The 26,176-nt window shown below is 37.6% G+C and overlaps 1 protein-coding gene and 1 long non-coding RNA gene across 6 annotated transcripts in view; one reads left to right on the top strand and one right to left on the bottom strand.

Annotated features, from left to right (window-relative positions):
- Nucleotides 1-26,176, bottom strand: part of LOC117222989 (tyrosine-protein kinase CSK) — a 117,581-nt gene that overhangs the window by 5,233 nt on the left and 86,172 nt on the right. For all 3 annotated transcript variants that reach the window (XM_076520808.1, XM_076520807.1, XM_033475069.2), the window contains 5 exons: nt 5,041-5,427; nt 1,109-1,762; nt 812-1,007; nt 220-306; nt 32-124 (listed from right to left, as the gene is read on the bottom strand). In XM_076520808.1, the coding sequence (XP_076376923.1) occupies nt 32-124; nt 220-306; nt 812-1,007; nt 1,109-1,762; nt 5,041-5,399 (1,389 nt within the window). In that variant the 5' untranslated portion in view covers nt 5,400-5,427. The remainder of the gene's footprint in view (nt 1-31; nt 125-219; nt 307-811; nt 1,008-1,108; nt 1,763-5,040; nt 5,428-26,176) is intronic.
- Nucleotides 9,358-12,472, top strand: LOC143259288 (uncharacterized). Of its 3 annotated transcripts, XR_013033108.1 has the most exons (4): nt 9,358-10,083; nt 10,594-10,816; nt 11,001-11,552; nt 12,290-12,472. It is a non-coding gene; the product is annotated as an uncharacterized LOC143259288 (long non-coding RNA). The 3 variants fall into 3 exon arrangements; XR_013033107.1 differs by lacking the exon at nt 9,358-10,083 and having other exon boundaries at nt 10,275-10,816; XR_013033109.1 differs by lacking the exon at nt 9,358-10,083 and having other exon boundaries at nt 10,275-10,779.

The raw sequence follows: 26,176 nt of genomic DNA on the forward strand, positions 1-26,176 counted from the left end.
TCTTTTCTTTCGTTTAGACGTGGGTACTTACTTGTCTCATAATGTCGTAGACCTCGTGCGGACAACCGTCCGGTTGCTCCATTTTGTATCCTTTCTCCACGCATTTTACAACGTCCGCCAATGGCTGGAAAAACGCAAAAAAAAGTGTTGCAATTATGCGAACAAGATCGAAGAAGTAGAAAAGGTGAGATCGCAATAATTCGATGAAAAATTACTCACAATTCGTGGGTATGGTACACGCCCAAAGGAATAGATCTCCCACAAGAGTATTCCGAAACTCCACATATCAGACTTATTTGAAAACTTCTGTAAACAGAAAAGTTGCCATCACAATAACTTGAAATATCAATTTGCTCCAAAAATTCGTTTGATTTTCGATAATTACGCACAGTACGAATACAAAATAATCTATGTGAAAAATTGTACGGTTAAATATAATAATAATATATATAATATAATAATATAATAATAAATATAATACCAAAGATAAAATAAACTGATATAACAGAGCAGTGCAGCCAGTTATTGTGGGGTGACCAATTGCAGTGACTTTGGTTCGTTTTCGGACATAATTAAATTTATATTTATCGAATAAAACACGTTAAATTTTTGTATTCTTTTATTCTGTAATCAAACAAACCAAAGACACGGCAATTGGTCATTCTAGAGTAACCGGCTCCAGAAAAATCCCAATTAAAATCAAAGATCTGATTATGGAAGCAATTGACCGTAACAGTACACAAGGGTTAAGAGAACAGCCGTCTCAATCGCGGTAAATGCTAGAAATAAAAATAACAGAGGCGATATTTACATTCTGCTTTAAAGCCTCTGGTGCAGTCCATTTGATAGGTAGCTTGCCGCCCTCTAGGGAAAAGTTCTCGTCCCGTGCCAGCCCGAAGTCGGACACTTTCGCGGAGTTGTCCTCCGCGACAAGAACGTTTCTCGCGGCCAGATCTCTGTGCACTACGTGTCTGGACTCTAAATACGCCATGCCAGCACACGTGTCACTGAAACAGAACGACAAGAGCGGCGTGTTACAGCAGAGTCCCTCGTATAGCGTTCGACGAGCAACGCTAGGCAAAAAGGAGCAACAAAAATGTCTACGTACTACGCGAAGTTGATCTGATCCTTTTTGGAAACGTGCAATCTACCCCGTGATCTCAGGTAATCCACCAGGGATCCTTTGCTCATATACTCCGTAACCAGGTACATGTGTTGATTGTTGAAGACGAGTCCGAGCAGCTTGACCAGGTTGTCGTGGATCAACGAAGTCATCAGGCTGGCCTCGGCTAGAAACCTCTGCGCCGCCTCGCTGTTGTCCTTCAGCATCTTGACGGCGACCCTCTCCCCCCGATAGACGCCCAGCAATACGTCGCCGAACTCACCCTTGCCGATACACTCCCTCAGCTCGAGCTCGTGGGTCTGGATCACCCAGCCGGCCTCCATGAACGCCTTAGGGTCCACGCAGAAGTCCTGCTTGCCTTGCTTCGGCAGCGACTTGGTCAGCTGCGTGCACAACCCGTCCGCGTCCTGCTCGTAGTGCTCGACCAGCAACGCCAGGTTCTCGAAGAACTCCTCGTCGTCGAGGGTAAGCTGGTTGTTCTTGTACTTCACCCGGTAATGCTGCACCCTGCCCTGGTAGCACACGCACAGCGTATAATCGCCGGGGAAGTTCGTCGACTCCCGGACCAGGAACAGGCCGTCCTCCCGCGGCCGCAGCAATCTCTCCGCAGTTTCCCGCGATATCTTCCCGTGAAACCATCTGCAACAACCCGCCCCAGGCGGTCCTAGATGGCTTATGCGAGTCTGGGACACGTGAGCCCTCGAGCTGCTCGAGAGTCGCGATCTCCGACAGACTTTTCCGTTCGAACGTGGTCGCTTCAGAAAGCGTTTCGACGCGTTTGCGATCGGAGTAAAGGACTATAAGGTATATTTGTCAAAATGATTTTAGGGTTTTTGAGGATCATTTTGGTACACAGAGATCGCGGATATTGCGTAAAGCGATGTAACGTTGACAACGAGAGACGCGTTAACTGTTAGGTGGTTGCTTAAGGCGTTGCTTGAGGCGGTCGCTTCAGAAAGCATTTCGACGCGTTTGCGATCAGAATAAAGGACTATAAGGTATATTTGTCAAAAGTGATTTTAGGGTTCTTGTGGATCAGTTTGGTACACAGAGATCGCGGATATTGCGTAAAGCGATGCAACGTTGACAACGAGACACGCGTTTAAGCTTAAGACGTTTAAGCTAACCGATCTGCTGAATCTTTTGATGGAATATACGTATAGAATACAATGTCTTCGCACCATTAAGTGAGCAGTATATTCTGCAAAGTATCTCGAAATATGTTAATTGAGCCGTTTATTTTGAAAGTGACATAAGTCACTTTGTTTTTAAGTCAATATATTTATTGGTTTGCGTTTTAACACGTTTAAAAAGAGAAGAAGAGAAGATTTACTTGTATTTGTTATCTCAGGATACTGATATTTTTCTCAGTATAAATAATTTCGTATAAACATTAAAAAATCACCACTTTTCATTACGGTAAAGTGACTTATGCCACTTTCAAAATAAACGGCTCAATTGTACTTTAAACTTTGGTTGGTGTTCGATTTTTGAGAAATGGTAGACGCTTATCACGTCCGCTATTAATACCTTTTCAAACGGAATAACATTTTTAAAATTGGTCCAAATGACTTGAATTTTCTTGAGATGTTAGACCGAGTGTACGTGGTGCACAGTTGTAGTAGACATCAAACAATGTTTATTTAATCCTATAAGCGTTTCAAGTACGAACACTTTTAAATACGTAAAGAAAGCCAAGTAAAATTGTGGTAATTAAAATTTTAGTAGAACGAAAATACCATATAGTTCATATCAATACGGGTATTATAATAAAATGAAGTACTTAAAAAATGTGCAAGATTAAATCGATGTAGTAAATAACAAGCATACACTGGAGAAATCACGATAGACGGTAATTACAATTCGGGAAAAATGGACCAAAAAATTTAAAGGAAGGTGTACACAGCGAACGCGTTAAATCATTATAATTCCATAAACGAGAATTATCGGACAATAAACCTGGACTCCTTAAAGTTTCGAGTATCTACTTTCACAATTCGTCGTTAATTTTCTTCTAAACCGTATTCGTATGATACAACAAATGGAAAACTGTGGAATGAGTTTGTACAACATACTGACACATAAAACGTTCTGGGGACATCTGTGACGCCGGTATTTTGTACGTCTGTCGCAAACAATTATGTATACACGTAAGCTTGCGTGTGAAAGAAGGACGGAACGATGAACATCAACAACGTTCAAAACAATTAAGAGCGCGGGCCTTTTAGATTCAGCTTTCCATTAAATAGCACTGGTTTGTTGCAAGTGTGTCGTCTGCGATTATATTCGCGCCTCGAAATTATAATTTTCGGTGAAATTTAATTGGTAGTTTGATAATTTAGTAGTTCTAATTTGTGGGGTTTAATCGGCAGTGTAATAATTTTCAAATTTAGTTTTAAGATCGCAGGATATAATTAATCGCGTGGATTTGGATTGGTAAATCATGTCGGAGGAAATCGGATAAAAGAGATCGTGAAACGTTTAGTCGTGTTCAGTAATGATCGTGCCAGGCTATGTATGACATAGTATTTTCGATTGATTCGGAAAAATATAATAATAATATGTTATATAATAATAATAATTAATATTAATAATAATTATTATTATTATAATTAATATTAATAATAATAATTATTATTATAATTATTATATAATAATAATTATTATATAATAATAATTTTATTAGGACTTTCGAATGCAAAACCGTTCAGGCAGCATCCACTACGATTAACATTTTAATTTTGGTTTCATCGATCAAATTACTTTGATTCTGCGAGAATTTTCGAGATCGATGTTGCAACACTTAACGTATTAGTGCGTATGTCAAGGCGTTAATAACGAGAGCCTGGTCAGTAGGTTGCAGATTTCATGCACTTTTTCCAAAAATGACTGGATCAAACACAAACATTCCAAAGACGCGAGAAGAATCCGACGATATTTTTACATTATGTACACCTTGTTAATATTATTAAAACATATACAGGGCGTCCCAGATTTTAATGTTCAAACTTTGTCAGTATATTCTATGGCACAAAGTAAGAAGAAAATGTTATGTAAACATAGGTCATATAGAGCTTTATTAAGAAGTTATAAAAAAAATTCAGAATAGGAATAGTAATCAACTAAAAAAAAAAAGATAAAAAGTAAAAAAAATCTTCGATCAATGTCAATCATGTATTGTCAACAACGGTTATTAATACATTTCGAAATGTATTAATAAGCACAGCTTACATAAACACACGGCATGTGCTGATCTATTCAAGCCAATGCATCACTATTCTAATGCAATTACTATTCCTATATTCTGAATTTTTGTTATAACTTCTTAATAAAGCTCTATATGACCTATGCTTACATAACATTTTTTTCTTACTTTGTGCCATAGAACACACTAACAAAGTTTGAACATTAAAACCTGGGACACCCTGTATAAAAACATTTCCACCTGACTTACGTTCCTTGCAATCGGTTCGGACAATCTTTATTTTGCATAAAATTCCACAATCCACCGATCGGTTGGATCGATTCGCGGTTATGCACAGTAGAACGCCGTTTATGTGAACGAAATTGTCGTCGATGCCTGATATTATGAATTCTAGCTCGGCTCCCGTGACTCGAACTAGTGCCAGGTTGATCGTATGAAATTATATTATATGCATGACAGACGCGTGGAGCTATTACTGTAATCCAAGGACCAAACGAGACGTGCGATTAAATCAACTTACCTGAACGCGAGCTTCAATTATTCGAACGTAAATAGTGGGGAAGTCGGTCGACTCTTATGAACGAACTATGTACATATCTAGTTACGCGACCGCTCGTCTCGCGACGTGTTCACATAAACAAAGTTCGACTGTATGCTAAGCGAAGAAGAAGAAGAAGAAAAAACAAAAAGTGTGCAATGAATGAATACGTACGGCATGGCGTTCAGTTTGACCTCGTGTCTCGGATTCACCGCTAACGCGGTGGGATTGCTAGGATTTGTGGTGTTCGTGGTGAGGATCACCGGCGGTGATCCAGTGTTCATGTGACTGGTTAGATTTGGAGCGGTGACGTTCGAATGCGTAGTCATTGTCGGTGATACTGGTGGATGGGACGGAATGTTGCTTGCAGACAAGTTGGAAGGAACGTTGTGTTGCGTGCTGTTCTGTAGTAGGGGATGGGACGTTACGTTTGAGGGGATCGTATGGTGATTCTGGTTGCCGTCGAGCTTCGCTTGCCGCGCTGGCGCTGACACATTCGGGTATCCGCCACCCGCATTGTGGTACGTTGGCATCGCAACTCCCGCAGTAACCTTTGTGAACCTGCAAACGACAACACGTGTTTAAGCAATCCGCCGATCCGCGGCAAATTAGCCGCTCTCGCGACGAAACGCCTACCGCCCACGCCCGGGCTTCGACATCGTCGCGACAAAGGCTATTAACCCCCTTGCGGCTCCGCAAGTATTTTCAATCGCTCGTTTTGCAACCGGCGCGGAAATCATGCAAAAATAGACAGGTAATTGATTCTGGAACTAATCGTGATATCGAAATTTCGATTGGTCACAATTTTATCGGAATGCTCGGAAATATCACATTTTAACCCATTGACTGCCAACTACGAGATATCTCGTAGCAAGCGTCTGTACCAAAACTGCCAGCTACGAGATATCTCGTAGTGGGTGCTGCAAGTTTGGATTGGCTACAAATGGCTATTTGAGTTAGGAACTATTAGAAAGGATGAATGAAAAGTGTATATAGTGTAGAGAACATATTGATTATCAATAAAAAAATACTGTAAATGCCATTGCAATATTATATCAGTAACTTAACCGTTTGCGTACCAGATGGTTCTGAAAAAAACAGGATCGGAAAGCGCCGAAGAGCGCAATAGCGCTCCTTCGATTATGTGTCGAAAAAAGCCGAAGAGCGCAATAGCGCTCCTTCGATTATGTGTCGAAAAAAGCCGTAAAACATAAAATAAAACGTTATGAATGAAAATATGTATACTATTAATTTAAAATAGGTAACAACAAAATGCAAATTGGATTACTGACAGCGATGCGACGCGCGACGTATACGTGCGTCCGAAAGACTGAGCACGTATCGACAAATTTCGGGTGGGCCGTAAGTCGTCTGTTTCGGCCAAATGCCCTGGCTTTTCTCGACACAAAATCTGAAGAGCGCAAAAGTGGCTCGTGGTACGCAAACGGTTAATATTATATTTTATATTTTATTATATTTTATATTATATTTTTAATATTATATTTTGTAAAACCTCATGTTTTCTTTAAAATAAAACCGTGACATCAAGGACAAGACGCGCTAAATTTGCGTGACAGTCAATGGGTTGATAGCTGTATCTTTTATACGCAAAGGAAAGACAAAACGAGATGAAAATACTCGGCAAAGCAGTTAGCCATTACATTATAGCGCGTAGTAAATACGAAAAATAAACGCTGTAAAGAGATGAATGCATGACAGCGTGGCTTATAAATTTGAACGTTACAGCATTCGTGCCATCTTGCATCGCAATGAAAATGAATGCTACGGCATTCGCGTCCGCGAACGTGTGAACGCAACGCGTTCACCACCGTGTTTTCATCGAAAGCTGACACGTAGAGGGCGAATCACGTAACTTGCGTGCCTCGAGTCACTTTTACGAGGAACAAACTTGAGAAAATGTTCCGTTGATATTTTGTAATAAATAACGACTTTATTTCTTAACTTGTGTTCCCTTTTTAATTTTCGAATTATCAGATTCTACAAAATTTGTATAATTTCTTTCAAAAACTTTATCAAGCTGCATCGAACTGATTTTATATTTTTCGCGAAATATTCGAAGAATTGAAAAACCCTGTGACATTACATTCAATTGATTAAAACTATTAAAAGAAGGAATACATTTTTAGTTCTAGTTTCATACAATTCCAGAACGACATTTTTATTTTGCATAAAGATTGTCTGCATCGTTTGCAAGCGATAGAAGCCAACTGTACTTTTTCTCAATTTTAATAAATTTTAATAAATTTTTCTTCTATTCTTTTAAATCTTTTCACTGTTTTAAATTTCACCTACTCATTTCTGCCATAAATGCATAAAATTCGCAGTCTACTAATCGGTTCCGACAATTTACTTCTGACCCCCCTCAAATGAGAAATCCTGCGGAATAACAGCTCGCTCGCCAAAAAAGGAAACTATTTCCTAAAAGCCTTGGCGTCTCAAAACATTACGTAGCGAACAATGGCAGAGTCTACCTAAAGGCTGCGTGATTCACCTGTTGCCTCAATAACATCTGAGTTGCTCAGAGGACAGACTAAAAGGCGTCAAGGATCGTCGACTACGAACGTGCGAATCGACGATGATAATATTGATCTTCGCGAAATGAGTCACATAGATATTTAAACACCTTCCACCGTTCGTTTTTGGAATTAGCGAAGATTTTTATAAAATCGTTCACCATATTTAGCACGTTCGCCGTAATGGATGTGCACGCATGCGAGTTGCGTTAACGCGGCAGCGTGACATATCGTCAACTGATACGACGCCGAAGGAAAAAACGAGCACGGCTATCATGTATCGCGAAGACAAAATGAACGCTGGAACCACGTGCTGTTGCAGACCCCCAGGACGGTGCAAATCTGCACGGCGAGAAACCGAATATGTGAAACGCGACCATGGCAACGCCATGATCCACCGACGATGATTCCACAGATTTTGATAGTTCTCCATTTACGATTGAGAATTTAAGAACTTAATAATACGACAAATTATCAAAGAATATAGTTTCGAACCGTATTTAATAGTTTTAGTTAGTTTTAGTTTAATAGTTAGTTTTAATAGTATCGAACTTTATTAACACTAAACCTACCAAGCAGAAATACTAACTGGCATGTACTGCTTCGCAAAAGTGAGAAGACCGAATTTATTTAGGATTCGTAAAGTTTTTATTATAAAACTTGCTCCAATAATATAACTTATTCAAGCGTTTTCCACGAAAGAGTCTCGGAACTTTGCAGAATTGCAAAATAAGAAAGCGGTCACTTTGACCGCGGTAGGTTTAGTGTTAAATTAAGGACTATATTTCATTTTCTATGAACGGCGACAATTTTCTTTTGACAGTAAATGTGTAAACAAGATTAAAAATTGATTTACTGTTCTGGAATGGCACATGCAGACGTTAATATTTATTTAATGACTTGTTAGCCAACAATACGATCTAATCAATTTATTTGCGACTGTCGCGTGGAAAAGATTGTTAAGATTTTTGTTTCCTATATCACGATAATTGAAAACTCTATTAATAATAGTCTTCCGGTAGATAATGTGTCAATTTGAGTGCCGCGGCAAGAAGATTGATCGCAAGCATCATGGATCTTAACTTTTCCATTTTCATTTCGTTCTGTAAATTACGCACGTGTTATGAAATTTTTAAGATTGCACGCGGTCAAAGTGTTAACTACGCGGTAATTGATTACGAAGAGATAATTAATCGCGTTATTATACCGCAGTCGATTCTAATCGGACTTTACGCAGACATCCAGGATAATGCATGCTAATTTTATTGTAAATTATGACTCACCGATCGAACGTGTTTACATAGATTCTCATTAAGCTCAAGAAGGTATGCAAGTATTACAAGTTGTCGCGTAGAACAATTCATTCTTTCTGAATTTTTTGATTTTGTTTCGGTTCTTCGGATGCCTGCTTTTATATTGCATAGAATTTGAATATATATAATAAAATATATAAATATATATATATAATAAAATACATAAATGTATATATAATAAAATATATAAATTATATAAAATATATATATATAAATATTTATCGTACGATTGTTAAAACTTTGCGACGTCAACGAGCTCGATTATTTGTATTTCTTGGTTGTAACATTTTCACCTGGGTGCTCGAATAACGAAAAATCGCGTGATAAAACGCGAGCCGGAAAAGATGTCCCTGTTAAAGTTTATGAAGCAAAACGATCGCAATGTACACACTGTCGCGCCATATTTAATCCTCCATCCGCGGACTAAGGTGAGCATTTAATAAGGCTGTTAGTTTAAGTGGCCATTGTTCCAACGCATGCAACGACCATCCGCCCGTCCTGTCCGCATTGTAATGCGCTAAACACCGATAGACGGACATGCGTGAGAGATGAATCACTGCTGTGTATTTTCGTAACGGCTGGAAAACTACTGAATCCGCTTTTCATGGACGTGTTACTCTTATCTTGTTGACCGATCGCGTTCGACATGTCCTTAACACGCTCGTTACCATTACACGTATCGCGAACGATCTTTGCAGCTCGAATAGTCGAACATTCAAATTTATCGACTCTTTAACCGGTGTCACGGGATCTTTTGATCCCTACGAAATTGATTACGACTCCAACACTTTGCTCGAACTCTTACTAAACCGTCGTTGCAGAATGGTGTAAAACGCGATTCGAACTGCGCAACATGATTTTTATCGTTACGCTTCCCTCTGCGTGAATATGCAGGGAGTGTCCCAAAAATGTCTCGCAATCCGAGAATGGAAGGTTCCTGAGGTAATTTGAAGTAAGTTTGTCCTTGGCGAAAATGCAATCCACGGTTTTGTTTACGAGTTATTAACGAAAAAGAGTGACCAATAAGAGGTGAGATATGCTGGCGCGAGGCGACCGAGCCAATCAGCTGAGCTGGGATTCGACCACTCGACCGCTGGCGCCGTTGGCTCGGCCGCCTCGCGCCAGCTGAGCTGGGATTCGACCACTCGACCGCTGGCGCCGTTGGCTCGACCGCCTGGGATTCGACCGCGAATCCCGCTCATTGGCTCGGCCGCTCCTCGCCTCTCACTAGCTCGGTCGCTCCGCGCCAGCCGGCTCGGCTATCGTTGCGCTCCGCGCCAGCCGGCTCGCCTATCGTTGCGCTCCGCGCCAGCCGTGCTCGCCTCTCATTGGCTCGGCCGCCAAGCTCTAGGCGAGCTCGCCTCTCATTGGTCAGTGCTTTTCGTTAATAACTCGTAAACAAAGCCGCAGATTGCACTTTCGCAAAGGAAAAAGTTACTTAGAATGACCTCAGCTACCCCATATTTCCGTAATGCGAGACATTTTTGGGGCACGCGCTGTATGTATATCTAATATATCTTGCCCGCAGAAGTTAAGAAACATGTTACACAGATGCATATTATTGAGTGTAGTAATTTATTTATTAATACTTTACACCGAATGGTTTATTCAGCAAATGCAGGATTGTTACGTGTATACATGTTAGATATTATTTATTATTATTATTATTACTTTTTCGAAATTCTTACCTTTCGAAATCTCTTACCGAACATAAATATCGAACCGTTCGCCAAAATTACAGACTAGACTAACAATCGCACAAAATCGAAGTAACCGCGCCCCTATTATTTCGATAAGACGTCAGATCGAATGACTTTCTGCGATGCTTCTAATGGTATCTCCCATATCTTCCTTTTCAGCTTATAACGGTCTATTTTTAGGAAGAAGAGACGCGAAATACGAGGACGATCACAATAGCTGTCCACCCTACTCTAAGAACCGAAATATCGTCAACTTGCTGCGATCGTGGTGGGGCGGACAGCTATTATAACCGAGAACGAAGTCTCTTCTTTCGGAAGCGGGCTATAGCTGGAATTAACTTGCCGTACCTAAAATGTCTGCAAGAAGTAAGCGACGAGGAGTATACTACCGAACCCAGACGCTGTATACAGTTTTTTCATAATAATTATTTACATTTCCTTATTTCTCCTCGAAATATTTAAAACGTGCTAAAATTTACGAATACATTTCAGTTTTTACTAACATTGCAATTTAAACGTTTTACTCGTCATTGCAATTTAAACATTATACTCGTCATTGCAATTTAAACATTATTATTGTCTTTCAGCTTGTAAACAAAAATGGACAATTTGGGGAAGAGGAGATACGATTATTCGAGCCTCGCGCCTCGTTTAGATCCAATAAAAAGGCTGCAACGTATTTTCCTATTGATTGGTCGAGCTTTTCTATTACAATAAATTAGATCGTACGATATTATCTCGTTAAGGCATATTACATCTTTCCACGTAACTGCGCATCAGTGTTACGCGACTCAATTGAGAATAATAGTGGCTATTCATTCGAATTGAGTGATCAGTTCTAGGTAAACACCATGAGTCACAGTTATGAGTTGCGTTACACGGAATCCTTCGACGGTAACGCACTTTGCCAATTAGGAAAGGCGCATTAAGAAGAAAAATGCGATAAGTCATACGGCAATAAAAAAGAAAAAGTATCTTCACACGACCGTGCTAAGAACAAGAAAATAAAAGGAAAGCAAAGTTCGATTGTTTTTTCTGGTCTGTGTTCCTCTGTACACGCGCTTCAGAAAAAACGCGGATTTCCATGAACACCTGCTGACTAGTTTTTCTCATCCATGCAGCGTAGTTCTGGCTTCAAGGTAAGTTCGCGAATTACTGATCTCGGTCGTGAGTCAAAGAATCTGCGCGTGCCATGCGAATATTTCCGAATACGCGTTCTGTCCAACTTGACATCATTTGCCGTTTCGGTTGAACCATATCAGCGGTCGCAAAAAACGAATTAGTGGGGAAAGATTATTTCGACGTTCTGGATCAAGGACCTTCCCAGGTCAAAGTCTACGCTCGTATAATTTACACTTCAGCTAGCAGTTTATTGCTTAATACGTTTACCGCTGACCCAAATCTCTGTGGAATTTTTATATCTTCGTCGCATTGATTACTCTTTTAAATTGTATGTCTCTTCTGATCTCATAAATTATTTATTTATTTATTTATTAATGCTTTAAACCATTGAATGTCGCTTTGCAAAAATACATATGCGACAGAGATTAATTTTGACCGACAATGATAGCCAACGTGTGAACAGTCTCCAAAAATCCAAGATCAAGCTTCGAAACCAATGAAAACGACTGGTTTCTGAATTTTTCTTCCACGGTAATCGGAATTATGGGAATGTTTCTATGAGAAATTTAATATAATTTAATTTTTATTAATTTTTCAATAATTTAATTTAATTTAATTTAATTCGTGAGGCAACAAACTGTCCTGAATAAATATAATCTAATCGTTTTCCTTGCGAGAAAATCATTTCGCTAGCTATTTTTTTCTAAGCTAATTTTTTTCCTAGCTAATTTCTATTTTGTTTCGCGATGAACAGTGTGGAGCCAGCGAGATCGTACGTATCGTCGAAGAAAACAAATCCGTTGCACAAAGAAATATTGAATAATTCAACCGGAGTTTATCCTTGGTCGACGTCTATGACGAGCACGTTATGTCACGTGAAAATATATCCGTAACTGCAGTTGGACATACTAATACCAGAATCGGTATTACGCAAACTCCGGCGACCGGGTTTTGTCATTCATTTTTGAATTTCGAAGAAAACGTGTCGGGAGCCGATAGAGGGACGAACTTTCTCGCGGTGTCTTCCACGACACGTTCGCCTCATTCGATACTTCGTGTTGGTGAACTTCGTTGTATTACCTTGAAAAGGTATTACCTTTTAACCCTTTGCCTAAATATTTCTTGAATAAAATTTTCTTGGAAGAATTTATTCGAAATACTTTTTCGAACAAGATATATAATCGAAATCTTGTTCGAATACAATTTTATTCGAATAACGCCCAACTCCAATTGAAACGTGCTCATATAATTTAATTTAATTTATTAAATTTTAGTATTATTATTATTAACTAAGATATAACTTTATAACCATTAAATAACTGAGATATAACTGCTCACACGCATATGAAAATATAGCAGAAATTTGCGATTCAGCATTGTGTAAGGAATGATTAAATTATTTAACCCTTTGCACTCGAAGCTATTTTAACTGTAAATATAAAATCATTTTTCTAACTTATAATATTTATATTTTATATGATAAAATGCATTTTATGCATATAAAATCGACTCTTGGGACTCGCATAACAGTTACACTCTTAATAATTTTTTAAATCTAAACATTGTTAATATCAAGATTATCTTGAAAGGTGATATAACAAATTTGAGTGGTGCCTCAGAGTCACCACTCGAGTGCAAAGAGTTAATTGCAATTTCAATTTCATGTTTTTGCGCTTAACTGTATCTGCTCAGAGAAAGAAAACAATGTTGTACAAATACGTAAGTCTAAAAATTAGCCATAAATTACCGCTTTCCAGACTATGGTGGAATAACTGAGATATAACTGCTCACGCATATGAAAATATAGCAGAAATTTGCGATTCAGCGTTGTGTAAGGAATGATTAAATTACTTAATTGCAATTTCAATTTCGTGGTTTTGCGCTTAGAACTCTATATCTGCTCAGAGAAAGAAAACAATGTTGTACAAATACGAAAGTCTAAAAATTAGCCATAAATTACCGCTTTCCAGACCATCGTAGAATAACTGAGATATAACTGCTCACGCATATGAAAATATAGCAGAAATTTGCGATTCAGCGTTGTGTAAGGAATGATTAAATTACTTAATTGCAATTTCAATTTCGTGGTTTTGCGCTTAGAACTCTATATCTGCTCAGAGAAAGAAAACAATGTTGTACAAATACGAAAGTCTAAAAATTAGCCATAAATTACCGCTTTCCAGACCTTTCCATCGTGCATCAGCCCGATGTAATTTTAATATTCATAAGCTCCGAGCTGTATCGCGAAACCTTGACCACCATGTATTATCGGAGGAAAGTTTTCGAACAGTTAGTTTAATGGAAAACACAAGGCATCGCGTTAGCTAGAATCCATTTATCGGCGGGTCCTCAAAGGAACAGAGTTTCCGGGTCAGAGCTAGAATACGTTATCGACGATAGAGAGTAGAACCGTTTGACCGGCAATGTGAAATTTTAATATTTATCAGAAACCCTGCACATGTTGCCCGCATGTTTAATGATACCCATGAAATTGGATAAGTGCTCGGTTACAGCTTACGTACGAATTTATCGCCGGCTAATGGAAACTGCACACATCTGTACGCCGAACCCCGGGGGATAACATTAATTTGGGTGTAGCGTACACAAGCCAACTAGTTTCAGACTACTCCTTATCAGAAGCCAATTAAAGTCTAGAGAATTCGAGCACGGGAAGTCGCGATGAATATATAATGCATTGCTGCAATAACTTCGTTAATTATTCGTTAATTATGCGATTTACAAGACACAATGAAGCCAAATGTATTCAGAGTCTTCCAGAATTTATTCGGCCGGGTCGTCGTAAACAGTTTCCGCTTTGGCATATTAATTTTATTTATCGTCGGTCGTTATGTCTTGATCAATTATATGTACATATAGACACGCCGTTAATTGTTCCGATGTGACTCGGTTGATAAATGAACCGTTACAGTTTGTTCCCAAGGATGGAAATTATAATTTGACCCGATACACACACACATTGAAATGTGTGAACAGTTCAAACTGTTCGGACTATTTCGAAAGATCTTCGTCATTCGCGGAGTTCGCATTGCACGCGAATTTCATAAAATTTTATTTGTCTCATTTATGCAAGAGAGAGAGTTTCTATAAAACTCTATAAACATTTATATTATAGCGCACTTATTTTAACGTCTATTAGAACACCTGAGAATGGATATGTTAATTTTGAATGTTATGGAACCTCTCTTGCATAAATAAAACAAATTATGAATAAATCAATATTCAAATCTGATGATAAATAAATTACGTTCATATCCTAGAAAAATTACGCGAGCAGTGTCTAACAATCTCACGCATAAATTCAAAGTTTGCATATCCGTCCTCGGCTCATCTGGTAGCCATTAAAGTAAAGTACTCGACGAAATTTTACGCATTTATCTCTTCATCAGCAATACCACGCACTAATTACCTTCGTCAGGAAGTAAAACCTTGGTACCCGCCGACGAACATTATTTGAAGCTTGCGGGAACATAATTTCGTAATTAAACGGCCCTTAACTACCTCGCACACCATATTCCGCGCGTTGTTCTCGCATTGATACGATCAGCAATATTTGAAGCTTGTTTTCGTTACTAAAATAAAGTGGAGCATTTCAGCCAATTATCCCCGGAAAAGTGCGCGGTGGTGTTCGTACCCCAAAGAGCCACCGGGCCTGATAAAATCAGGCGTGCGCGTGAGAAACAAGATTATCGGCCATGCAAATCCACGCGGAGCTTCCCGAATTTCTCGCGACGAGCGACGGTGTAATATTTCGGCAATTAATATAAAATGATTATAACAAAGAAATACTCAACGTTGGCATACTGATAATAATATGTATTCTAAATCTTCCAATACCTCTAGTACTTCTGACGACAAACCATATAATATATAATATAAATAATAATATAATATATATATTATATTTATATTTATATAAATACAATTAAAAAAAATAATATATATATAATATATTTAATTTATTATTATATATTTAGTATTAATTATTTATATTTAATATTTATATATAATATAAATATAATATAAATAATAAAATATACAACCAGATCGCACGAAAATAATAATCTGTTCATGAAATCAGTATTTACGTCCACTTGATATTTAGTATGAAGTCCCCATATGGAAACAGTCAAAAATCATTAAATAATATTGTTTTTTCTATACTTTTTTATTTATTCTCTTCACATGTTATTAGTTAAGTGCTAAATAAATTCGTTTTGACTTATCAAGGTTATGTCAATGTGTATGTAAATTACAAAAATGATCAAAAATTGTGTAGGTATGTAGGTATGTAAATCGCATGTCCATTGTCATGCAAGCTTACAAGCATGAAAAAATACTTTGTGTGCAAATGAAAGTTTTTAATTATATTCCCAATAATAGGAGGTAACATTTTTAGGACACCCTGTATATGCCGATAGAAATCATACGTGTACAGTGATTACAAATAAATCTCAAGTAATCAATATGCGTTTATAATATCTAATATAAATAGCCATACTTTAATATTTTATTACACGCTGATCCAGGTCACTTTTTTATTTAAAAATTGACACTTTCTTACAAATTCGACAGTCTACCATTGAGTAAATTTTGTCCGCCTAGATTCGCTGATATATCGCACTGTGCGAGCCCGGAAGCCGATCCGAATCCACCTCGGCGCCAGGTGTTCCTCGTTAGCCGGGAGCAATTAGCAACGAGCAAACGGAAATTCGGGAACGCGGGTCGCGTGTGCAGTTGTGCTGCCTCGCCAAGGAAAGACAACGTAACCAGCTCGAACAACAAATCATCGGATCCTCCCCTTGGAAACAGCACAATTTCTAGCATCAGCGAACCGTTCACTTTTCGACGTTCCGCTCGACGCTTTATTTACAAAGTCACCGTGCGCGATTCGAATTCCGATGGGAAACGGCCGGGAACAATGATGTTCAGGAACTTATTATGCGGTAACACCGGATGCGCGGAAAACACGGAACCGACGCTGTCTAATTAAGTAAGAGTCTCCTGCTGACGAGGAAGCGTCCGTGTTATTTTTGAACACCTTTCGTCATGGATCGACTGCGAATTTTTATGGAAATCACAAATTTACGTTGCCTATCTTTAGACATTTCGAATAACTTCAACTAAAAACATTCACGATTAATGATTAGATTAACGATGCTTCCACGTTATCTCGATGAAATGGATTCTTTCATTGCACTGATTTTTCTAAAAGTATCTGCAAAAACAGGAATAGGAAAAGTATGCAACTCCATGAAGTTCCACGGACTTTTCATTTTGTGAAAGTCAGAATTAGAGTAAAATAAAAAGTTCTTCGTTATACAAATAAAATGGATGGGTTGTTACTATTACAGCTTATTTCCTTTCATACTCTCTTCATGCAAATTGAAAACCGCAAGAATCAGCAAATAAAAGAAAAATCTCCGACTATCGTACAACATATGAAAATGAGAATGCGCATAAAGCTGCACAGTTTAATTGCTCTTAATTAATATTATTTGCAGCTTATTTCCTTTCATACTTTCTTTATGCAAATTGAAAACCGCAAGAATCAGCAAATAAAAGAAAAATCTCCGACTATCGTACAACATATGAAAATGAGAATGCGCATAAAGATGCACAGTTTAATTACAAGCGTACGCAGTTTATGCGCAGTCTGCGTAAAAATACGCTTCGAGATCCTTCAAAAAAATGTTTCAAACGTGGTGAAGCTACGCTGTACACGCGAGAATTGAAAACTGTAGAAACGTAAAGCATCTTGCAAAAAAGAAACCATAGCGTGGTAAAAGTGCGGCGAGAGTGCCTTACAAAGTTTTACAGTATACACAAGCTCAAAGTGAAACACAACAAATCGGCTGAAAACGACGTGGGGACGCGGTGTTATTTGCATTCGCGCGAAACACCGGCCTATAATCCTCTGTTACGGCCAATAAACCGTAGAGAAGCTTTATGCCTGTTAATCCGATACGAATAGCAAACGCGAAGTGCTAGTAAACTAACTTGTTTCAATCGTGAGTTTAACGAGGCAATAGAATACATTAAACTGTCTTCGAATGGCCCGATTACACTCGCTTGGTATACATATAACGGGGATCAAAAAAGCGAAAGCGCTCTACGCGTGTATTTTTTGACTAGTTTGTATTCTTAACGGAAAAGAGTTCCAAACAGAATTCGCATAAATTCTACTGTCACGAGCAGATGTGTCTTAACGGCAAGGATTATCAAAAAACTGTATGAAAAATTGAAAAGCAATTTTATACATACAGTGGTGCGCGTAATTATAGACTCAAAGTAACTTTCACACTATCACTGACATCCAAACAAAAAATATCATATTATTTGTATATTTCTGTTTTCTATCATTTCTAATACAGAAATATACGAATACGGTGTTTTGTTAAGTTTTTATTTAAACGTCGCTAAAAACGAAAAAGTTACTTCGAGTCAATAATTATTCACGCCACTGTGTATAGAAGAACCTTGATTAACAGAATCTTTGATGATTATTGAATTTTTCATTATCGAAGCAGATGTAAAACGATCGATCCGAGACGATTCGCGTGCAAGAATATTTATTTATAAGATTAGTAAAGATTTAATTTACTAAAGTATGACCGAAACGTATACAAAATTAATTAGCACAGTACCTGAGTTCTCGAAAGCGATACAAACTGTTCTTTGCGTATCTAAACAAGCGGTTCTCCAATAAAGGGGTAGCAACACGAAAGTAGTTTTCGATTTAATCCCGACTAATGCGCACGTTAATGAGATTGCGTCGCGTATTACATCCTCGAAATTGGATTACACGCTGCAACTTTGTGCAAACTCATCAGCGCTGCTGCTCTGACACATACATACATACTACATTCCGTGTAACTCGATCGTCGTCTCGCGAGGAAATTGATCAATTTTGGAGCACAGATGAACTCGGAAAGCAAGAAACACGCGAGCGTCAAAAGGTCAGAAGCTTCGAGGCTTGTGTTGCGTGTCTACTTGCGAGGTTCTACTCTGATAAATCTACTCGGATAAAGCGTTAAGCATGCAAGTAAATCAAACTGTATCGCTTTTACGAATCTGTTGTTAAGGAAATAAAGACGCTCGATGCGACACCACATCGCCGTTTGTGAATTTAACACTTGAACTACCGAGAGCTGAAAACAGATCGAAAACAACCAATGTGTATCGTTTCAGATCAATGATAATAATGGATTCACTAAAACTTTCTATGATTTCTACTATAATGTATGCTTCGGTATAGAAGTTCATACAAAATTTTCTCATAGAAACGTTCGTATGGTTTCCGTAACTGTGAAAGAGAAAATGAGTTAATCAATAAATAATAACATATATTATCAATATATGTTAATAACTAATAATATAATAAATATTGGTTATGAGAAGCCAGTATTTTGATTGGTTTGGTAGTTCTAGCGTTAATCTTGTAGATCGAAATTTCTTCGAGCGAAATTGAAAACGCTTTTAACCCCTTGTCGTACCATTTCTTTCAGAGTTACAATGATTAGAACTTTTTTCATTATAATAATGAGACTTAGATTATTGCCACGTCATTTCCAATTTATCAGAACTATTAGAAGCAGAAATACATTTTTATCTAATCCCTAATCTCTTACAATTGATACGGAAAATGTTTATTGTGTACATGTAGCGATCCACAGTCCAGTAATAATCTTCGAAAAAATAGAGAAAGTTCATATTTATCGTATAGCTTTTTGTATCGAGATCTGATTCGATTGTTCTAGTGTTAATTTTGCTGTTTCCGTATCATTGTTCTTTCATAACGAAGGTGATTACCGCTATAGAGCGAGCAATATCATTTGCAATGTCTACTACTATCAATCACTGTTGTCGACTCACAAACACCAGTTTCTCCATTCAATCACTATTACACACGGTGCATGACTATGTCGAGGAAACCGCGTAACGATCAACACTGAAACTACCAAACTCGATAAAATAATGGATTTCAAGGTATTTATTTTACAATTACCGCGATTGCCGAGATGTTTACGCGGATAATCACTGGATTCAGGCAAATATTTTAATATCAAAATCGAGCAATGACTTCGCAAATGCAGTCTTGTTCTTAAAAGGCAACGCAAACTATATAAACACTAAAACGCGTATTTTGTGTATTTATGACAAAAATGAGTTGTTGAAATATCAAATTGTAAAGGCAAAAAGAATTTAACGAAATTGCTGTACTAGTTTCAAGATAAAGAAATTATTAGAAGAAACAATTAATTTTTATTTAATTTCTGTTTTTTTACCATCGACGTAGGAAATTTTTCGTTTGCATGAAAATCCGCAGTCTAGTAATCGCTCTTAATGCTCGGTAGTTCCACTGTTAAGATACGTCTTCACCTGACACCAAAGGCCATGGTTCTTGCTATCGTGACGCAACGACAGTTTTTGCAAATGCGTCCTCGACTAAGTTTAAAGTACATATTTCATCTCGAATGTACGAGTGCTTCTCGTAGCCATTTGCAGAACATTTTATATCAAAATGATATTAAAATGAGCAATGGTATTTCTGTGGCTGTAAGAAAGAGCACCGCATGTCACAATTTTAAAAAAGGTTCGTGGATTAATCGTAGAATATGGGATTTATAAATAATATTTATATTATTTATTATATAATAGTATTTATAAATAAAGAAACACAATGGGATACTAACTAATACGAAGAGTTAATGATCAGAAGTTAAAGCGACAATATCTCGAGGATGAAAAACTTGCAACAATGGATTTAACATTGTAGAAAATCATAGGTATTGTCGTAAGAGTTAATCGATAAAGATTAGAACTTTTCCTTTTCTTTTTTGTTTTCAATTTGTGGTCCTAGTATCGAAAAGTATTTCAACTTCTAAATGGTTCCATTTTGTGAACTGCTTCGGTTGCCTAACATTATTTCGCAGCAAGCAATCTTATCGATTCTCGTGCTCAGCCTGCGTTTTTGCCATGGTAACAGAAGAAGAAGAAGGTGGGAAAGGCGTTTTCCTCCTGTAAGACATTTTTGAAGAGCGATGCTTCCAACAACTACCCAGCTCGGCGTTTTAAATGCTGTCCTAAGAATCTTTTTAGTGACTTAATGCAGAGACAGAAGAAACCGCTATGAAATTAGTTATTCTTAAATGGTTCTAGAGAAAATTATTTATTCTTACTGTTGCTAGAAAAATGCATTATTCTCATTGTTGCTAGAAAAATTAGTTACTTTTATTGTTACTACAAAAATTAGTTATACCCATTATTGCGAAAAAGATTATTTAGTCTTGTTTGACCTTCTTTCTACAACGAGCAAGAATTTTCTTATTACAATCAACTCAAAGTCCAGAAACAATCTTCATACTACACGAGCTATGAGAGTTCTAACATTTCCTTTCTAACATTCTGCTTAATGTCAACAGAATTTGCAATTCAGAGATATTGAATCTGTTAAGAACGTAATGTTACAAAATAGAGTAGATTTTGGACCAGTGCCTAGGACAGACTTAATTCACAAATCACAGTGAATCACTACCATTAATAACACTGTGAAAATATTTTTCTTCTTTAAAGTGTGCAACAAAGTTAGACCCAATGCATTATTAACCATTCGATATCATTAATATTACTGCAACTATTTTTCAGTCACCGTAGTTCGTGCGGTTTAGATTTTTTTTATACAACGCGCGTAGTTTACAAGAAAGATTAAGGTGAAACAAGTGAAATGGCTCGCTCTGCGTAGTGCAGTTTAAAAATGTTAATTCTGTATTCGCTCGAAGCAGGATAATTCAAAGCTGAAAGAAAGATTTGAAACTGTTCCTTATTTACTCGTCTCTATGTATTCTCCGACAGGCGTTTTACTCCATAATACTGGCCGGCGCGCGGCGTTTATTCACGAGTGGACGAAGATGCAAGATCCACTCACCAGAATTACTCCCACGTGGACAGGCAGCATTATTCCCTTCCCCCTGCAAGGAAAACCACAAGATGCCTCGCTCCGTTCCACGCGTCTAAAGATATCAGCCGACAGGGACGAAAAACGAGTAGAGAGGAATAATGCGCTCCGAGGATTCTCAAGTGTAAAGTCCCACTTTTCGGATTAAAACCATAACGAAATTCAGGAATTTTCTCGGGAGGAACACTAGCGACTCGATTCTTACACAATTTGGACCATGGATTTAATGATCGTTGAAAAAGTCACAGTTTTTGTTTCATTTATTTCTGATAATCAATATAGGAGATATGGATGTACAGAATAAATACCTTTCGGGTAATCAGATATTGAAAAATGAAACGGCGTTTTACTCAATATACATAAGGTGAAAGTACTTATTATTCTTAATAAGTACAGACTTATTGTAAGTAAGACTTCTGTAACAGAAACATGGCTGTAAAAATTCTCCCCTTACTTTTGAACATTGCTCTTTATAAATTCACTCGTAAACTAAACTATTAACTTTTCGCAGAAGTAAGTTAATACATTTTTATAATTAATGTCGGGCGCTGTATCCACTGATGTATTAAAAAACACATCATTCTATTTAAAAAGACAAAGTCGACTTTGATACGACCTCTACGGCTCGTAAAAACTGATAACACCAAAATATACTCCACTCGATACCGTTCAAATCTACTCTGAAACATTTTTCGCTACGAGTAATAACAGTGATGTAAATCGAACTGATAATATAATATATGCTGATCCACCCTGTATACTTTTACAACTCCGAAAGTTTTACGAATTTCGACGTGAAATTTTAATCAGAGTTAAGGCCATAATTTTGTGGCGATATCTCGTTAAATCATTGAAGTAAAAAATCCACCCAAAAAAAGATCGATTCATTGGACCTGAAAAATGGGATTACCGTTTAAGCTCGGCGAACACAGGATACTCTTGTTCAATTTGCGACCGGATGATGTTCGGCCACCGTGCGAACTAATTGAATTTGTAATCCAGGGTAATTAAACGTAATTATCGACTTGCCGGCGATACCACCGGGAAACCAGTCTTCAATTATAGCAGCATAGGCACAAGAATACCGTGAAAACGGGGCGGGAATCACACCTCGTCGCCTCCAGCGGATTCCACTGCTTCAGCTCGTTATGCTCTCTCTCTCTCTGGATCCGATTTTATCATTAATTAATCGAAATTTTTCGTTCGATTGATTTGTTGCAATTGCAATATTCGTCGCCGAGAATCGGAGATCGATTAAATCGACTAACACTCGAACAGCGGACGTTTTTGACAAAGAAGAATTTTATTTCTGAATTTATTCATATGTATACATCTTGATAAAATATGTGAAAATTTTAATTAATTATCTGAAACTAAATAACAATCTTCAGAACAACAACGTCTTCAAAATTTTTCACAATATTCACGTCTTCTTGCAATTTCAAAATTAGCATGAAGTTATTCATCATTTATTTCAGAATCGTTTCTGCACATCGTTTTCACCTTCGGCCGTGAGGAATTGTCCAATTCACGATTAAGATTGGAACGCGTTTAATCGTTAATTGCAATTTACGATTAAGGTAGGTATTCAATCGCAATTCGCAAGTAAAATATAAATTTAATTGCATTTCACAATTAAAAGAAATGTTATTACTAATTGACGATTAAAACAGTAATTTAATAGCAAATATAATAATAATAATAATAATAATAATAATAATAAAACAAATAGGAGCAATTTAAAATAGTTAATGCACTATTTTCTATTTTTTTTTTTTGTATTAAACGTATTATTAGCATTTATCTCTACGTCTACAAATGATTTAGTCGATAATGATCGTTGACAAAATATTCGCCCGAATCTGCTTTTGGCAAATGCCCTATACTTTCGGGTACCGACCGATTCTAAAAGTGATTCTTCAGCTCGTGAATTTATCACCGCTGTTTTCTCGCTATGAATCAACCGAATCGGCTTGTGCAAAGTGATACATGATTGCGGTAATGGCACCGCTGCCGTAAGAAATTGGAACAATTGTGTGTGCCACGAAGAGGAAGGATTATGTGGGATGACCCACTTGGATCTATAAATGGATTTATCTCGCCCGACTGGCAGATAGAATTCACTATTGTTCGAGACGCTGCAAAGCGAGCGCTGCGGGAACTGGATTTTACAATTCTGCAAGGTTCGAGACCGATTTTTAATACTGCATAGACACGAAAGTGAATGAACACCTTTTAAAATACTGTAACTTCTTTACAATTCGAGCAGGCAACTGGAATTTTTACAGATAACTTAAAAACTAGTCCGCTAGACAATGGTTAAAAAATTGTTTCCAATAATTGCAACTGGTGGCGATGGGATGTTTCTCAACTTTTTTATCCAAGCCCATAACAAAAATTTAAAAGAACGCATTTTGTAGATCCCGATAACTTATATGTACATTGAAAATTTCATCGAAATCTGTGAAAGTTGAAAACAAGTTTTTAGCCATTATCTAGTAAACCCTAACATCTCCAAAAAATTGAACTCGTTTGGCCCAATTATAAAGAAGCAATTCCGTTGTGAAGGGCGGCATTTTCTGCTGCTACCGGTAGAAGATTAAAGAGAAACAAGCTCCAATCGTTCTAGCTACGAAGAAAGTTCGTAGAGGGTTAATAAAATAAATTTGATTTACCAGTTAGCAGTATTATCTGCGGATATACACGAGCTTGGTAGTTTATCCGGAGATAATCGCGTCGATTTCGAAGCAATTTTCGAATCACCGTGCGCTAGAGCTTCCCCGAGCACCTAATGGTTTTCAGCTTTGAGATCCTCACGAATCCCTATGACAGCACGGTATCACCGCGGTAACCCAATTCAATTACTCGATTAGCTCTACGATCTCGAATAGAGTCCCAGATGCCAGCGGATATTCCGGTATTAGTGTTTGAAACGACACAGCTAGATAAAATCGATTCCGCATGGAGCCATCCGTTCGGAAAATCAAATCGATCAAAGGAACCGCATGTTTCAATGGATTAAAGATCGGCGACGGATTACACGACTGCAACAGCACTGACACGAGAATTCCCATCAACGCGTAACTATGCATGTACCTTCGACAAACCTACGAACACATTCCATTTATCTCAGAGGGTAGCGAAGCCGGTTACCACGGGGTGACCAATCGCTGTGCCTTTTGTTCGTCTTCGGATACAATTAACTTTATATTTATCGAATAAGGTATATTAAATTTTGTTATTCTTTTAGTTTGTTTCTTTTTAGTAGAAAAAATTTAGTATATCTTATTCGACGAGTATAAAGTTTATTTAACCCGGAAACAAGCCAAAGGCGCAGCAATTGGTCACGTCCGCAGTAACCAGCACAAGATAGAATTCTTTTATTCAAAAATAAACAAAATAAACGAATACGTATAAAATGTTGATCACGGGGCTGACTCGTTGTCACAGTGCAAAGCAAAGTTAATCTAAAACCTCGACGACTTATGTTGCAAAGAAAGGTGTTAACCCTTTGCACTCCGCTGTCCCCTCTCGTGGGACATTAAAGTTTATTAGTGATTACGGGGAATTGAATTATTTCAGCGCAACTTTTTGAGACATGCATGTTTCCCTGAAGTTTTCTCTTGAAATGGCACAAGAAATCAAATCAAAATATAGTAAAATTACGAAGATATATACAAGAAATGTCAGCGGTTTTTGACGAGAACGTGAGAGGCGTGCTCACGACGGTCCGAGCACTTCAAAGGCGCCACTTGAAAAGAGCGATAAGGCAAGTTCGTAGAAGAAAGATCGGTATGCGAACATAGCACGCACTGTATAGTGAGATTTGTAATAATAAAATCTGGAGGAAAAGATTTTCAAAGCTGAACTCAGTCCGGTTTGAAGCGTCGAGCGGTATAGATAGATCTAACGAATGAGAAAATCGGAAAAGTGATTCTTCTCTTGGTAAATATATTGTTTGGTAAAAGTTTTTTTGGTAAATATCATCTTGTGAGTTAGTAATAACAATTAGAAATTTTCAACCTATGTATTTATTCATATTTTTTATTAGAACAATGACAAAACATTCAAACACGAATAAGTCTCATGACACAAGTAGTAGCGAAGATGAGCTCCAGATAGACATTTATACAGATATGTTAGAAAGGCTAACTGTAGAAGGTTTTCTTCTACAGTTAGTCTATCGTTTTGGTAGCAGCGATAGTGATATCGTCCAAGCAACAAGGCGACGAGAGAAAGAGTTCGCATAGATAGCGATTACAACAACAAAACAAAATTATAAAACAAACAATAACAAAATTCTAAAAAATAAAATATTGATTCTTTTGCAAATTTCTCGATTTCAGCCAAATTCATATAAGTCCAATATCATTATAACATGTTAGTTAGTTCCAAAACCATACTAAATAATACGAGGGTCTGTAAATGCCCGTTTCTGCCGAAAAGTGGCGCTGAATAGCTGGTAGCCAACGTCCAGAATGGTTCGGAGTGCTAAGGGTTAACTGGACAAGCCCGAATCGCCGGGAAGATTATTTCGAAAAGTTCGGACCACAGACCGCGCGCCACTCCCGTTTTCCGTATGATTTATGGAAAGCTCGTTCCGACGTCGTTGTCTCGTAACCGGGCACTATAAATATCTCCGGCACGCGAGGGAAAGAAAAAACG

Source organism: Megalopta genalis, chromosome 4 (genome assembly GCF_051020955.1).
Source record: "Megalopta genalis isolate 19385.01 chromosome 4, iyMegGena1_principal, whole genome shotgun sequence".
NCBI lineage: Eukaryota > Metazoa > Arthropoda > Insecta > Hymenoptera > Halictidae > Megalopta > Megalopta genalis.